This window comes from Xyrauchen texanus, chromosome 31, assembly GCF_025860055.1.
Source record: "Xyrauchen texanus isolate HMW12.3.18 chromosome 31, RBS_HiC_50CHRs, whole genome shotgun sequence".
NCBI lineage: Eukaryota > Metazoa > Chordata > Actinopteri > Cypriniformes > Catostomidae > Xyrauchen > Xyrauchen texanus.
The window spans coordinates 28,462,552-28,480,340 of NC_068306.1; the positions used below are offsets into that span (position 1 = coordinate 28,462,552).

General features: G+C 35.9%; 1 protein-coding gene across 5 annotated transcripts in view; it reads left to right on the forward strand.

Moving 5' to 3' along the window:
- The first annotated feature begins 1,806 nt into the window (after positions 1-1,806).
- Positions 1,807-17,789, forward strand: part of LOC127624619 (drebrin-like) — a 124,389-nt gene continuing 108,406 nt past the window's right edge. For all 5 annotated transcript variants that reach the window (XM_052099412.1, XM_052099414.1, XM_052099415.1 and 2 more), the window contains exon 1: positions 1,807-1,956. In XM_052099412.1, the coding sequence (XP_051955372.1) occupies positions 1,850-1,956 (107 nt within the window). In that variant the 5' untranslated portion in view covers positions 1,807-1,849. The remainder of the gene's footprint in view (positions 1,957-17,789) is intronic.

Below are 17,789 nucleotides of genomic sequence, written 5' to 3' on the forward strand. Positions count from 1 at the left end.
CTAAACAGCATGAGGTGAGTCCCAAGCCACACACTTCTGCACTACTCTATGCCATTTTGTAGTGTAAGTAGTGCGAGTACTATGTTTACACTGAAAATGCAACTGAAAGAAGTGTACTACAAAACCCGGATGATGCACTTCTCCAACCGTCAAAATGGAGTATGGAATGTTGGACACTACATGCATTCAGCGCTCACGGCTTGCCGTACCTAGCCACAATGTTGAACTGACAAAACCATGGACCATTTTCTCACTTCCAGGTTTTGGAACGCCAAAGTAAAGGATTGCAGACAACCTAGATAGTGGTGAATGGGAGACCACAGCAAATATAATTTTTGCTTATCCATTTGCTCAAACATCAAAATAAAAATGCCACTATTAAATACATAAATTAAGAATAAAATGGAGAGCGGTGGATTATGAGTTATGAGAGAGAAGATGGCAAATTCTTTGTCACTCTCTGTATTAGAAGCCTCATCACAACTGTAATAACTCATTTTTTTTTAATAAATTCCACGGTAATATAATATTAAGTACATTGTTATAATTTGCACTAAATAATAAAAAATTGGAAATATAAAACAAGTTTGCTAGGTTTATGCCGCTAAATAATGCAGAAATGCATCCCATTGAAAAGGGTACATTGTAAATAAAATTGAATGTAGCAAGAAACTAAACTTCAGTGGATACAGCACCTTACAAATGTGAGTTGAATGCTTTAACATCACCCCAAGATGTGTGAATATGTACGTTGTTTAAGATACAAGTATTGAACTGAGGTTGGCTAATGCGCTAAAGCTATAGTGGCAACATTTCGCATGCATTTGAAACATCACTTCTGTCAGCTGTTAAACGACGAATGTTGTAGTAAACAACCCTAAAGTGTTCCATTTGGGAGAATACTACACTTGAAAAATTCATACACTACATGGCTGAGTGCATAGGGTATTTTGCAAGTGCATAGTGGTGTGTCATTAGGGACACAGCTAGTATGTCTAATGAAAATGACTTTAAAGATGCCCTCAGTAACAATTTTGTTTGTATAATCTTGGACTTACTGTGACAACTAGTGGTGTGGATGCAGCATCATTCAAAATCAAGAGTTTTTAGTTACAGATGCCATTGTGGAAATTCACTATTTACAATGAGCCATAGGCTCATTAATTTAATCCAACAGTGAAAGTATTCAATATCAAGACAGTTACTGAGATTAAGCAAGTAGTGTTCAACTGGTCACGTGATTCTAAAATGGCCACGCCCCTGCCCCATGTAGAAAAATAGCTTTTATAAGTTTACTGATATGACTAATGTCCTCATCTCATGTGAGGGATTATGATTTTATATATATGTTTCAAAATTACAATACATTTCTTTAGGAGTAATACTTTTTGAATGGTGAAAAAAATGACCGAGTGCACCTTTAAAGGTAAGTTCTAAATGACAGTGCTCTTACAGTGGAAGGTGAAATCTGCGTAAGTATAGGACTTATGATAACTTCTGAATGGAACGCACCCCTAAGATGAGGCCGTCTTTTAATACATTGGCTGCGTCTGAAAACTGGAAAATGCTGCATTTGGAGGCTGGGGGCAGGATGAAAATAAGGTGCTTTTCAAACTGTTCTGAGTCCAGTTTCCTTACGAGTTCCATTCATTAAAAAACGCTGTCGGTTAAGCCGTTAGTTGATTCAGCAGCAAGTTAGCTACCTACGTTTTCGGATGCAGCCAAGACCGCACAGAACTCTTCGGCACTAGGACCGCACGGCGCACCAGAGAGCAGCAGCAGCGTCTCTTTGTTCAACGCGCAACATCTCCACTCCTCTTGAGCTCCCCATCATCACTGCTACGCTGGTATGGATGATTGCAGTGGCAGCAACATGGCTGTGAATCTTAGCAAGAATAGACTGGCCCTTTTAACAGCCTACCAGGACGTTATCAATGAGACGTCGGCGACCGACTGGTAAGATACATGAAATCTATTTTAAACGCATTCATTGGGTTTAATATGGTGCTACTGCATTTAGTGGAAGAGAATTGAACTTGCATTATAACTAAATGCGAATGGGATCTCAGAATAGGATGCAAGAAAAAATGCGTCTGGGATGGATGCGAAACCTTTTGATGCCAAATCTTTTATGGGTTTTGGATTCTTAAACTTTAAAGTGCATTTATTACGATACATTTTGGATTTAAAAATACATATTCCGTAATTTTCGGATATTTTGCACGCGTATTTGCTTTACTCCATAGCTTAACATTGATTGCAGCTAATTCTTTGACCTCCCGAGAGTTGTGCAAGATATTCGGTACTGTTTGCTCAGTTCAAGGGAGTCTCCTCTACAGAGCGCGTGATTCGCTAGTTGAAAGCAAGAGCAGTTGATGATGTAAAACACACATTTTTACAATGCTTTATTAGTTTCTTAGCTCTTAATTTAGGTACATCAGCGCCCATGGACCTCCCCACCATTTGCATTGCAGGACAGAGATGGGCGAGGCAAGATGTTCTTGTCAATTTGCCATCATTTTATTTGTATGCTCTCATCATCTTTGGACCTGATGGCAATTCTACATTTGTTATAACATACAGTAAATGTCCCAAACTATTTGAGGTCCCTGTTGTTTATGTATGAATGGCGTGCATCCTGCACAGTCCAGTGAGGGATCTAATCTCTTTGTGTTGAAATGAAACTGGCCTTTATATTGGTGCAGCTCTCTTTAAACTGGAACGCAGTAATGCTATGTTGGGGGAGCACCCTTAGAAATGTGGTGTTATTATTTTAATGTTGTTGTAATTATAATTATTTTCTTATGTTGCTAGACTTTTGGGAAACATTTATCGCTACTTGAATTGGTGCTATTTTAGTGCATTTCTATCTTTATGCTGTGGAAGGCTTTATTTGGAGAAAAAAAATTAAAAAGCATTATGTTGTTACACATTGTTTTTGAATACTTTCCTAAAAAGAAAAAAATGCATCTTGACAAGAAAAGATGTATAAAGTCAAATTTCAGCACTTTCAAAATCTGCTATGATTAACTATGAAAAAGTATGCAATTTACTCATGATTAAAAAATATATCGACTGACAACACTAGTAATTTGTAATCGGTGATAGATTACATTTCAGAAGTAATCTACCCTAAATTATATATATATATATATATATACATACACTGGCTGCCAAAAATTTGGAATTTAGCTGTTTTGGAAGGGAACTGGCACATTAATTCACCAAAGTGGCATTCAACTGATCACAAAGTATAGTCAGAACATTACTAATGTAAAAAACTGCACCATCACTTTTTGAAAAAGTAATTTTTTATCAAATCTAGACAGGCCCCATTTCCAACAGCCATCACTCAAATACCTTATCCTTGAGTAATCATGCTAAATTGATAATTTGGTACTAGAAAATCACTTGCCATTATATCAAACACATTTGTGAAAGATATTTGGTTCATTAAAAGAAGCTTAACATTGTCTTTGTGTTTGTTTTTGAGTTGCCACAGTATGCAATAGACTGGCATGTCTTAAGATCAATATTAGGTCAAAAATGGCAAAAAAGAAACAGATTTCACTAGAAACATGTCAGTCATCATTGTTTTGAAGAATGAAGGCTGTACAATGCTTGAAATTGCTAAGATTGAAGATTTTAAACAAAGGTGTACACTACAGTCTTCAAAGACAAATTAAAACTGGCCCTAACATAGAAAGAGATGTGAAAGGCCTGATGTACAACTAAACAAGAGGATAAGTACATCAGAGTCTGTAGTTTGAGAAATAGATGCCTCACATGTCCTCAGCTGACAGCTTTATTGAATTCTACCCACTCAACACCAGTTTCATGTTCAACAGTAAAGAGAAGACTCAGGGTTGCAGGTCTTATGGGAAGAATTGCAAAGAAAAAGCCACTTTTGAAACAGAAAAACAAAAAGACAAAGAAACAGACATTGGACAACAGATAATTGGAAAAGAGTGTTATGGATCTTAACCCCATTGAGCTTTTGTGGGATCAGATAGACTGTGATGTGCATGAGAAGTGCCCGACAAGACATCTATGGCAAGTGCTACAGAAAGCATGGGGTGAAGTATCTGGACAAACTGTCAGCTAGAATGCCAAGGATCTGCAAAGCTGTCATTGCTCCACGTGGAGGATTTTTTGAAGAAAACTCTTTGAAGTAGTTTAAGAAGATTTCTTTCAAATTGCAATAGTAATTTTTCACTTCAATAGTCACTTTGGTGAATAAAAGTACCAATCTGTACATTATTCCAAACTTTTGGCCGCCAGTGTATATATAACCTATAGGGTTATCAGGTTTCCCCGATTAGTTATCACCAAGGGCCAAATTCTGTCAACAATACAAAGTTCGATGTAATGACAAAGTGTTTGTGCTCAGCTGTTATTATTATTTTAATTATTATTATTATTACTCTTGTTGTTTTTATTATTAATATTTAATGATTAATTAAATTGATTTAATGATTTTTTATTAGTTATTTTTCTCCGTATTAGTAACCTGTTTTGTTTATTCAAACAATTATACGCATTTTGTTTGTATACAGATATACAAAACTACACAACTTTGCCTGCTGAAACAAAAACAGAAAAAACTTTAATGAACAATCTGGACCATGTGAGTCCTGCTCATCTCCAAATGGGATCTACTCGCCGCAATTTCCCTAAACGCAGATTACATTTTTAGAACTATTAGATTTAATATTGTTATTGTTCTTAAGGATATTATAACAAAGTTTTGCAATAATTTCAATAAAGGAAAGACCATGAGCCATGGTCTTTCCTTATTATTATTTTATTATATATATATTATTTTTAATATTAGGCTTTACATCATATTTTTCACTGTACAGTTATTCTTAATGTGCACTATTCCACATGTATTTGTATAACAGTAATTTATGTTATATTATCCAGGCTTTAATCCGGACATTATAAAAAGAGTAGTAGGTTTCGGGAGTCCTTTTGGAATATACTCATAGTAAAATACATTTACAAATAGGAATAGGATGTATATTTTTGTCAAATTGCTTTTTACTCATCTCACTCACATAAAAACACAGATTGTATACTCCTCAGAATGCATCAACACCATGCCAAGAACATGATGAAAGAGTTATGCCAAATTAGGTAAATTAATGCTTTAACAGCGTTTATATATATATATATATATATAAATATTACTAACTGTATTCCACTACAGGTACAAATTAAATAATTGGTCATTAGAATGCAGTTACATTCAAAAGGTATTTTGATTACTGAATAGATTACTTTGCATTTTATTGTCATTTGTCTCATTTAATATTTAGTTCTTTCAGATGGAAAACATTTATACATATAAAATGATGCAATCCAAAGTGCATTTGAACAGCGGTGAAACACTTTCTTAAGATGTGTTACATTCATACAAGCAAACAGAGAATTAAGTCTGAAGTGATATAAGTTCTATAAGAAATAGAAATAAACCTTGTGTCAATTGTCAGCTCTACGCTAAGCTAAAATGCTAATTTCTAGCCATTTTACATGCACGTGTTACCAGGCACGTTCATATTTGTTTATCAAGAAAAATTAATGTTAGATCATAATTTCTAGTAAGACCTTTGATATTAGGTCTAGAATTGTATTCTTGATAATCATTTTTGTTTTGATTTTCTGTAAAAAAAAATATGCATAATGCATCTTATGCAACACTGCATAAGATATTTAGGTTTTTCAGAGAATGTATTTTTAACATGTGTATTTTGTCTCATATTTGTCATGTGAGTTTTTATAGTCAAAACAAGTGAAAAAATCTACTGTTTAGGAGTGCAAAATGCTGTTTAGAATTGGCCCCTTACATGATATTGTTTAATATTCAATGTGTGGTTTTCCCATGCTTCAAACACACACGTCTGAATCCCAGTGTGTTAATTTGATGGTTGTGTCTCCTAATGGATAATATGGATTTAAAGTGGATGGAAATGCCTTGTTGATGAGAGAGGTCAACAAAGAATGGCTATGGTTTGAACTGACAAACTCTACGGTAATTCAGATAACCGCTCTGTACAATTGTGGTGATTCTGAGATGCGGGTTGGCACTGTTTTGGTGGCACGAGGGGGACCTATACAATATTAGGCATGTGGTTTTAAAGTTGTGGCTGATTAATGTAAATGTTATTAACTTGAGAATCTCAGCTGTCCCACTTATATCTCGTTAGGACATCACCAATCTAAAGATATATCAAACTGGTCTTTTGTGAAATATGTATGCCCTGGGTAATATATTCAAAAAACTTTTTCACTTGATCTCTCGATTTCTACATTCACACATTGTTATTTGCTTGATTGTATGATTATTGCTTTGAATAAACTGATGTCCTAGAGTTACCCCATTATGCACAGGTGACGTAAGGGGATTAAAGACAAAGATTTTTTAACCATAACTGACTTTGTAAACAACCTTGGTCTAAACAATATGTCTGTCCTACATCTATGAAAGCATATGACTTTAACAGAATTAAAAATGACTCTCTCCTCTTTCCCATAATCAAAACACATAATAGTGTGGCTGTCCATGTTTAAGCAAACTCACGTTCTTCTTCTTGGTGTTCATCTATGTGCCATTACAGTACAACCAACACAGCTGTGTCTGTGAATCTTTAACACAAAGCAAACTCTGTGTCAAACCAACAGGGTCATCAACACTTTACAATCCACCATATCAAAGCTATGCCAACAGTTCCTCAGGGTAGGAGCTGAGTAAATCAAGCATCCATACCCAACTTGGGTTTTGCACTTGGGTGTGATGCATCAGACATTGAAATGAAATTGTCTAGAGAGCACTTCTAAGGATGGGTTGTGGGACATTTTTTAGGTAGTGGACTGTCATGATTGTTTAAAAGGTTTTGATGTGTGCAGAGCCATAGGCTTCAAAATAGACAGGCTTTTGAAGTTGGACAAGGAAAGGTGAAACAAGGGATAGAATAGAATATCAGAGTATTCTCAAATATCAAACCATAATTTTTGCAGGAATGTTCAGGCTGCTGATCTGAAGAAGGCATATGGATATGTGATGCTCAGACTTAAAAGTCTCATCAAGATTAATAATGTGTCATTTACACTGAAGTGTGGTGTGAAGTTAGTTGAATGTCGGGTCACCTATCAGTTTATATCAGATGTCTTTTTTTAAAGACACGTCTTAGGTTTTTAAGTGTTCTAAAGTATTGCTTTCTTATGGTATTAGGAGAGTATAAGAGATTGTTTTTCATTATTTGTTACATTTCTTTCCATTTCTACCTCCTGTTAGGTCAATGCAATATTCATATGTCCACCATTCTGTAAATGCATTGAACGTATTCCAAAATTAAAGCTATGTATTACAGTTTGGCCTGGTTGAGATTGATGATGAAATGCTTTGGTACTTCATCATGAAGCTGAATTGTAATAGACAACAAATTTGTAGCAGCAGCACCATGGACCTGCATGTTTCCTTCAACTTAAGTTCTGTTGGAGATTTGTGATTGCACTGCAGGGCATCACAGCACAGGATGTATTGTGTAACACTGCAGTAGGAAAAGTCAGGAAGTGCTCAGTCCTCACAAATCTCACCAATGCCATTTATGAGCAAGTTACTCCAGTTTAAATAATACAAATATCAATTTTAGAATACATCACAAATTCCATTGATATAACTGCATCTGTTGAATACAGTAAACGTATAGAGCTATAAACTGTATGTGGTTCATATAGCTCAGAAAATGTTGTCTGGGAAGAAGAACTTGTTTGCACACTTTGGTATCTTGGCAAATCTGAGCACAAATTTAGCTGACACTTCATATGAGAACTATGTAAGATTAGGGTCTTTTTCTCAGGAGAAAAATCAGAGAAGCAGGAAACATAATTGTCTCAAATGCTCTCCATTTATTGTCATTGCTGCCTTGGAGATACAATCGAGGTTTGAAAGAGATCTTATTTGTGACAATGTCTTAATGTCACATTGGTGCACTGTGACTTGCATCCCTCTCCAAATGAAACCAATAGCAACATTTGCCTTTGCCAAAGCACAACCATTGCCTCTTGAGGATGAAGTAGCCTGCCTGCTCAGCAGACTGAGCAGAGTTTCAGCCTTTTTAGTTTCTGTTTAGGTCTTTTGAGCACAAATAAAGCATGCAAGAACACAGAAACAACTCTCCAGTTTGCTTTCGGTTTCCAAGAAACATTGGGCAAATCACAGAGAGGACTGTAAATTCACAGTTCTAATGGTGTACCAGACTCTATAAAATGAAACCATTTCCGTATACATTTGTGATGCAAAGTCCAGACCTCAAACTCACCTGGGGGGAGTTTATCTCTCTAGCGTCCTGCAGTCTGATGTTTGCATTCCTTAAACATCAGGTCACAATTTTAATAATCTACAGCCATTCATCATGGTGGACAACCATTGCAAGGGGAGGATATATTACATGGCTTTTCCCTTTTAAAAAATCTCAGTCTGAAAACAGATATTATATATAGACATTCTCTACATTTGAAAGGCTAAAAGTGCTAAAGAATGTTTTGCAACCCATAATCAAACTCTTTAACAGCGGTATATAATCCTTTCAACTAGGGATGCACCTATACCACTTTCTCTCTTCCGATTCTGATATCAGAAATCTCAGTATTGGCTGATACCGATACGATACTAGTGTTGTTGTGTTTTTGCATAATAAGTTTAGAATATCTTTATATTATTGTGTGGAACTAATTGGGTGTACCTTTTAATATGTAAAGAAACACAAACCTCTAACTACACATTATTTCAATATAAATGTATAGCTTATTAAGAAACACTTTATTATTAACTAATATACTGGATAATTTAGTATCAAAATGAACAGTAATTCCATTATATGTAATTTTTTTTGGGCAAAAAATTTTCAACTTGTATCTGGACTTCAATATCTGAAGGATTCAGATCTCTTTTTTTGTTCAAATTTGTTGTAAGATATCAGCTCACTTTTAATTCACACAGTTATTTTTTTTAATCCATTCAACTTAAATATTATTATCATTTATAAACAAATAATAATATATTATAATAGTAATATAATATATCTCAAACGCGGACCTTTAACTTTTAAACCCTCATGCTTTTATTTTGACATTCTGAACTCTCCAGGAAGTCCCGTATGTGTCTGTTTGTAGGCAAGTTCACAGTAGTTTAATTCAATTCTTATTCAAATTCTGGTAAAATGCACATCTAGTGCCGTTCTAAATGCAGATTATAAGTGAACCGAACTATTGAGCATCTACATCTGAGATGTTGTTCGTGGGTAGCGCTCAAATATTGCACACCGCTGTGAAGGCTAAAAATAGCCGCGAGTGTGTGTGTAAATAGAGCAGCGCCATTCAGTAACGCGCTGGAGTTGCGTGCGCATTTTATATATTTACTTATTAAACACAACCTTTTGTGATTCACAGAGCTATCACACATCTTCAAGTGACTTTCAATAAAACACATGAGTCATATGAACTACTTTAATTGTGTTTTATGGTTCTTTTATGCTTGACAGTAACGAACATGACTAACACATAGTCGGACTGATACACGATCCGTCTAAAAGCTTCAATATCGGAGCCGATACCGATCCAGGTATCGGATTGGTGCATCCCTACTTTTAACCCAGTCTTATGAAACGTCATACTTGTAAAAGTAATACAAGATGGTGAAATCAAAAGAAATAATACAGTTCCAGACTTTTGCTCCCATAAAGAAAAATAAACTAACCAACGAACGATGTTAGTACTTTTTTTTTCTCTTCGATTTAAACCCTAATTTAGACCTAATTTATCATAAAGGCTTTTTGTGTCGTTAGTGAAAACTAAAATGGAAACTAAACAAAAACAATTTATAATTAAAACTATAACAACCCCATTCCTTGCACATGCTCTCAAGACAAGAAAGCCAGAGAGATTATCTTGGGAATTGGGAAAATTGTGTGGCCAAATTGTGTATGAATGGTTTATCTACTCAGCTTGGAAGCTTACCCTGAGGAACTGATGGTGAAACACTGAAAAAGCAGTTTGTAAAGTGTTGATGAAAATTCTATAGATCTTCAATGTAGCATACTGCACTTTGGAAAGGCTAGTAAGAGTCAACAGTACAGTAGTGATGCATGCTATAAAAAATGCGGTCTGAAGGCAGTGTAGCCTAATTGATGAGAGTACATGCAGTGTTATCACTTCCCAGATATTGTGGTGTGCTGTGTGGGTAGATGATACTTTGGCTTCTCTCATCATGGACTCAAGGCTGTCTGTGAAAGGCAGCTGATTCAGATCATGGCTGTCTACTTTTCCTTCAACCGGCTTGCGTGTGATATATATTCAGAACAAAGTTTGACTCTTGCCTGGCTCTTGACCCTTGGCATTACAGAAGTGAAAGCATATCCATCTCACAGTCATGAAAAGATTAGAGATGCACCGATTGCAATTTTCTTGGCCGATTCCGATTTCCGATTTCTTTGCAAGTGTGACCTGCCGATACCGATTTATTTTATGGTGTTTTAAATGTCTAATTAGACTTGTTGTTCCGAAAGTTGTTGTGGTTTTCCCCCCTCAGTTTACTTTGGCCTTACATTTATTAAACATTTCAAACTTTATATATTCTTCACTCACAGTGAAGATCTTCCACGCCAATGACATGTTTACGTGCGGCTGTGATGTTATTGCCTGCGCCGCTGGCAACAAAACTGACTGGCTTGGAATCGGAAAGACGTGAGGCTGACCGGCCAGTCACCGGTCCGGCCGAGCATGCGGAAAATCGGCTAATTCCGGTCCCTGGCCGGTAGATCAGTGCATCTCTAGAAAAGATCCAGGCTACAAAATTCCCAAGTTTCATTAGTGTCCAGATAAGTTTTAGTATATGAAAAGCTGATAAGAGTCAGTACAAATTATGTTACATTTTTTTTGTTTTTTTAAATATCTACTGTTTGTTTTTGTCATATATATTAAACCAAAAGGTTAAAGTCTAACTAATAAAAAAATAAATTTAAACAATTGACATTGAATGCCATTATTAATTAGTTAGTTTGGTGTTTTTGTATTAAACGGTTAATATTTTAAACCTTTTTGCATACAATGGATGGTGTACATTTAATTTTGTTTGTGGTATAACCTTCAATTTGTGCAATGTTTAAAGAAGAGCATTGGACAAACTGTGGATTATAAAGCTAGAAATAAAATTGGGACCAATTAATCAACTAAATAATTGTCAGATTAATCAATTATCATAATAGTTGACTTTTCTTTATCTTAAATCTGTCTGTGCTTACTGGAATTAAAAAACTGCCCCCAGTTTCCAAAGCGAGTTGTGAAGTGAGATGTTTTCAGCTGTGCAGGCTGTAATAGTAAAGAGGATTAATATTTTATAAACTCAACCCCCCAACCCAAACACCAAACTGATGTAAAAATGTCTGATGGGAGAAGGCGCTTGTCAGTGAGTTGGCATAATGTGGCTGATTCTAGGGTACTGGAAGTATCGGAAACAACATGGCAATTTCCCATGTGATCATGTTGCACAAGATTATGAAGCAAAGACATAATCCCTGATTTCATCCTGTTTTGGATGAACAACAAAGCTAGTGATGTCTTAAATCTTTTGTCCACTGGTGAGAACTTTGCAAAGTTTACTGTAATTGTTCAACTAAATATGCTTGCTCCAGACTTGCCTCCAGACTCTAACTTTATTTTGAGTTGACATTAACAAAGAAAGATTCATCTGAAATTTCATTATACAAAAATTAGCTTTCGGAGAAGAGATCCCACTGGGTTCTGGCCCGGTGGTACTTCCCTTCAGGAAACTCTTCTGCTAAAATAAGTGTTCCAGTTTCCTTCTAGTGGCAGCTCCTGACTTCCCCCACATCAAAAAGGTCTTTGTCTTTATGCCCTGGTCTTGCGATTCATTTCAGTTTTGTTAGTTAGTCTAATATTAGCAGCGAACAGAAGACTCAAGTGTATGGTCACTATTGCCTGTCAATATCTGAGTTAGTTTACTTACCTCTTTAATCTCTTAGACAATTTTACAGTAGATCTTGTTAACAATTTATCAATTGTTAAGAAATTTCACAAGGCCAGTTTCCTTTTTAATTCCCTGAGCAGGTCTGAGTGGACATAAAGATTATTCAACATGACCTCACTAGTATTTGTAGGTATTCGAACGTAAAGTGCGGTTTTATCAACATAATCGAACAAGAAATCAAAATGTTGCAACTGAATGTCAATGTCAACATATGTACCTTTTTGCATGAACTCCAATGTGATCATCTTTCCCTCTCATGCTGCTGATACATGTACATCTCTAAAGCTGTACATTTGCTGGTGATTTGGTGGTTGCATTTTGCTCTAAATTTTTGCATATGTTTGCATATGTTAAATGAAATATGCATTCCTGTTGTCAGTTGTACATAATTTACCCAAAAAAAAAACCTTGGTTTTGACGCCTCTATGTGGACTTCCAGCTTCAGCCAATGGGGACAGAGATTTAATTTTGGTAAGCATGATATTAGCAGCAGGACCTTTGAGCTCCTGTCGCCGAATTCACTATCATTACATACACCTTTGCATTTTTACATTGACACCAAAACAGAGAATATTAACGTACTGACCAGATCTAAAGCATAAACGTTTTACATTTTATCAACTTTAGAGACATAGAGAGGTGTAAGTTTCAGAACACACACAGTCGTCAGAGGATTTGCAAAAAAAGTAAATATGTTGATATTGTATGTTTCAGTGTCTATCAAACACGTCCTACCTGTAAACATTACATACAAATATCTATAAATACCAATAAGTCACCCTGCACATCCTGTGTTTTTAGTTGTGATAAGGCTATTCTCAAAAGCATTTTGTCCTTAGAAACAAATCTAAGCAAAAAAGTATAGAGAATATTTTCTCTTGCTCCATTACTGATGTGCATTAATGAGATCAGTCCCAAAATGCATTCTGTTGAGGTTTTAATAAGTTTAAGAACGTGAGTTACATTTCTAAATTGGCTCCATAGCTTTACTTGTTTCACTTATATGTGGACATCATTGCATTACAGAGACTGAATCTATTTGCAGAGCTGTTCTTCAATCAAGGTCAGTCATCGCTACAGGCACTGCACAAGGAGCCTCAATAACCATTTGCACAAGTTAAAGCATAAAAATTGTCTTTCCCTGCTTGAAATGTCAAATGGCTGAGGTGATCATTTCTGGAAATCATAATCTGATTCAAGGGGGGGACATTCTGTGGTCTGTATGATCTGAATTTGAGATATGAGATACATTGAGTTTCAGGAAGTGAAAGTGCACAGTACTCAAGTGCTAATGTCCCATACATTTATAACAAACCGTGAAGCTTTTTGAAATCATAAGAAATCCCGCTTGGGGTTTATTCAGTTTCGTTCATTTATGTTAATGTGACTTTTTAGTTTTGCACTTCAAATATCTTATTTGAAGCCAAGAGCCCATCGTAATGGCTGCAAATGAAATCTGTGTGGAAAAATGTGCTCTAATCCCTTTTTAAAGTGTATATTCATGTCTGTGACAGGGACCGGGCTTCTGTTAGTGGATCAAGGATTTATGAGAAATTGTTTGCCTTGTGTGGGTGTTGGTTGAAAGCTCAGAACTATCTGAGACAGTGGAGGAGAGGTGAGCTTTGAATCCGAATGCTATCATGAAAAGTATTTACAAATTTGGTAAAGGCCTTTTATGCCCCCTATAGTGTCAATGGACTGGAATATTCTTGTAATATTTTAATATTGAATGTTTGTGACAATATCTCTTTAAATACACCCAACTGGCCCTTCAACATGTAGGTATATGCAGTTACTATACGTGTACTGCAAAGACAATTTTCTTAATCGGTATTTTTGTCTCGTTTTCCATTAAAAATAACTAAATATCTATAAGAAAGCTTGTTTTCAGCGAAAAACATGTGTCCTGATCCATTATTTTGAGTCGTATTGACCCAGAATCACATTTTGAGATTTTTGCACTAAAGTAAAAAGGAACAGTTCAGCTTTCTAATATTATAATTTTTTATTTCTATCCCAAACCATTGCAGAGATGTAATCATTTACTTGATGGCTGTCAGAAAACCTTGTTTTTGAGAAAATGTCCTCTAAACAATACAATGTTTTTATCTATATTTTTAAGGATATTATTTTTACAGGAAAATTACGTAGAAAAAAACATGCAGAGAAAGAAAATATATTTTTTGCCCTTTAGGTACGTCATATGATGTGTGCCTACATATGGAATAGCCAGGTATATTATAAAGTCATAATTTGCAATGTATTTACAGAGGTAAAGATATTTTATTAGTAACATTTACATATGCACAGATTTCTAATGTGAAGCTGAGCCTGATTTGTTGAAGTGAACAGTACTGGATATTGTTTATGTAGGATACTGGTGTGGCAGTGAGGTCTTAGTGTCCCTGTGAAGTCCATCTGGCTGTGTGCTTAGCCTCACTCTCACCCACAATAACATTCACTATGATTAATTCTGAAACGTAGTATGAATTTGCTCAGTAGTCAGCTGATGAAGGGGGATTAAGGGAAGAGATCATACACTCCTAAATACACTCACAGCACTCTGAACGACAAAAACTAGCAGTTTCAATTTTTTATTTAATACCATCCATGAAAATGGTTCACATATGCTATGAACTGTAAACATACGCTCATAGTAATTTGTTTGAGATTGCAAAATTATTTGATATTATTTTTCATTAACAGTATGTCACAAATGCCTTTGATTAATCTTAACTGGCACTGAATGTTCAAAACCTTTAAGGGAAACTACTGGCCTGTATCTTTGGCCCTGTAACTGGTCAACATTTCTTTTATGTTTTTCACCATTTTCAATCACTTTGGTTGCAAGCATATGAAAAGAGACATCAAAAGAATTCAAAAACAAGCATAAGGCTCCAGTCTCCATGCCTTGATGATTTAACTGGGCAAATCAAGACCTTGGACTCTCTTTTACCTTGCCAAAAGGGCACAATTTTGTCTAAAGGGCATATTTTGTCAGGCAGGCTGTGTATTCAAACAAACAGGCTAGCAGACAGGCTCCCAGCCTGGAGGGACTAGATAGCGATTGTAGCATTGGAAACAGCACATTAGTATATTTAGATCAGTGTTGGACACTACTTGTTGGCTATTAGAAGCTCTGTACCTGCCACTGAAAGAAGTCCAAATCCCTGAATGCTGTAATCTGCATCAGTCTCAGAGAATTAAGGACACAGATTTACAAGTCTCCATATATGTTGAATGACACAGTTAAACATGCAAAGTGCATACAGTATGAGTAATTTACCATTTAGGTCAGGTTCTTCTGGGCTTCTTGGGAATTAGCCTAGTCCTTATTAAAACATTTAGGTAGAGCGATTCCAGCGATCACCCTTTTTATGTTACCCAAATTGAAATGAATTAAACTCACATCACACAATACTTGAAGTGATGAGAAGATGTTAGATGAATGTCCTATTGTTTTTTGGTGTTGTTTTTTTTGCTCAAATGTGTACCTCTAGTTTTTGCCTTCTTTATTTTACATGAAATAGTAAAATAGATGATGTTCTGTGAAAGGGGATTAGGGTATTGGGACCAGATTTATTTCCCCACACCCACAGATCAGCAATGCAAATGTCGAGCTTCATTCAAAAGCCTCAGTTGAAGCTATTTATACAGAGATCTACAAACTAAATGAGCCGATCATTAGTATGCATGTATTATTATTCAAATGCTTTTAGTTTGCTATGATATAGTGAATTCCGATATATAGCAAACCCAAAAGAATTATGAACCAAACTCTGATGAGGCAAATTTCTATATTTCACACAAAAATAATTGTTTATAGCAAAATGTCCAAGCTGTCCAATGATATTGTCTGTCAATGGCTGATTTTCATGACTATGTAATGGCTATTTAAATATTGAATCTATCATATGGCTTTAGAATACTCTAATATAGTGCATTAGTTATATGGACTACTTTTATGATGCTTGTCCTTCATGGAGCTTGGAAGCCCCTGGTCCTCATCCATTTTCATTGCATGAAAGAAAGCAGTGAAAATTCTTGTGAATGATGATGACATTGAGTAAATGATGAAAGAATGTTCATTGCTGTGCAAACAATCCTTTTATTATTCTTGAATGTAAGCAATCTGTTTTTGGATATGAACTAAAGTGGATGATAAAAAGGGAGGGAGATTTGGAATCTAAGGTGAAGATTTAGTAGGGGAAAATGGCATTGGCAGAGTATGATCTGGGGATAAGAGTATGAGAGAATCATTGTGGAAGTGAAGCAGAGATAGACATGCTGTTAGCTCAAGCTGCGGTTTGCTGAGGTAAGCACACTGCATAAATGGATTGGGTGGGGGGGGCACAGAGGGCTTGATGAGAACCGGCTAATGCCAGGCCATGCAGTCACCGCTCCGATCTGCTCTTTCTGCCAGGGTATAAAAAAGACTACGCCCAGACAGTTTGTCCAAATGCGCTTGATTCTCTCACCCATCTCATTCACCACTGTTTGTTCTGTGTCTTGTACTGGATACAACTTAAACCACTGTGGATCATGCTGTGTCAACTCTAGGGATGTGCAAAACTACATGTTATCGAAATCGACTAGCCGGTGGGTTGCCTGAACAGCTAATTTACTAAAGCCAGCGTCACATTGGCAGACTCCAAACAACTCGATTTTGGCCTAGTGTGTCACACTTGCTGACAGTTTTGCTGAGATGTCACTCTCTTCAGTTGGAGGTATGACACACTTGCCAATTAAGAATGGTAATAGAGTGAGTAACGGAGTGATTTAGGATATGATTCATAGAGTAACTTTACCGTGTGAATGTGTGATTGCCATAGAACACATATGTCCATATGCAGCTTTGGTGAATACAGAAATTACTGTAGTGCCTATTTATTTTAGTTTACAACCCCCACCCCACTCAACAACTTTTGGATGGAGGGGGGCCCTTGGAGATAATTGGCCCCAGGGCATTTGCAAGTCATATTGTGTCCCTGGATACATCTAGTCAGATTGTCAGTAAAAAAAAGAAGAACATTGATCACTTGAAGAGAACACGCTGATTTTTTTCAAGCAAGCCTGAAGTGCTTTTTCAGTTGCTGGAAACTTTAACTAAGGGAGTCCCGACAGTCAAGTGAGTAATATGTACTTCGTCTCTCACTTTTAAGGAGTATTTAGATAAGACTTGAATGGAATGTAACAGAATGCAGGGCTATCGAGATGGATTTTTTAAAAGTTTGACTATTATTAACTTGATACACCGTTTTAAAAATGCAGTGCGAGTGGGTTTTTGCTTGGAGAGGGGAGTAGTGGGAGTTAAATATTGATTCACTGTATATATGTTTTGTTTTTCTTTGTCATTCTATGAATCAATAAAAATGTTAATCTTAAAAAAAGAATGCAATGCTTGTGGTGGAATGCTCAAAAACAGCAACCTGGTCTCAGAATCACATTATTGTACCTACATTTTTATGAAATATTTCTTTTGTGGCTTGTTGTTCATTTTTCTGGTGAAATGAACACTAGAGGCACCTCAACAACAATTACTTTTATTCACTTTAACAGCAGATTATCAGGTCAAAAGCACTTTTCACCCTGTTCCTCACACCATGCTATATTTTGCTATAGTGCAAGATAATCAGCTATATTTACAAGCTTTGTTTGAATGTAATCAAATTGTGTGGTATCTGAACTAATAAAGTATTGCACTTGCATTGTAAAGGAGTGGGGTACGACACATGTGGAG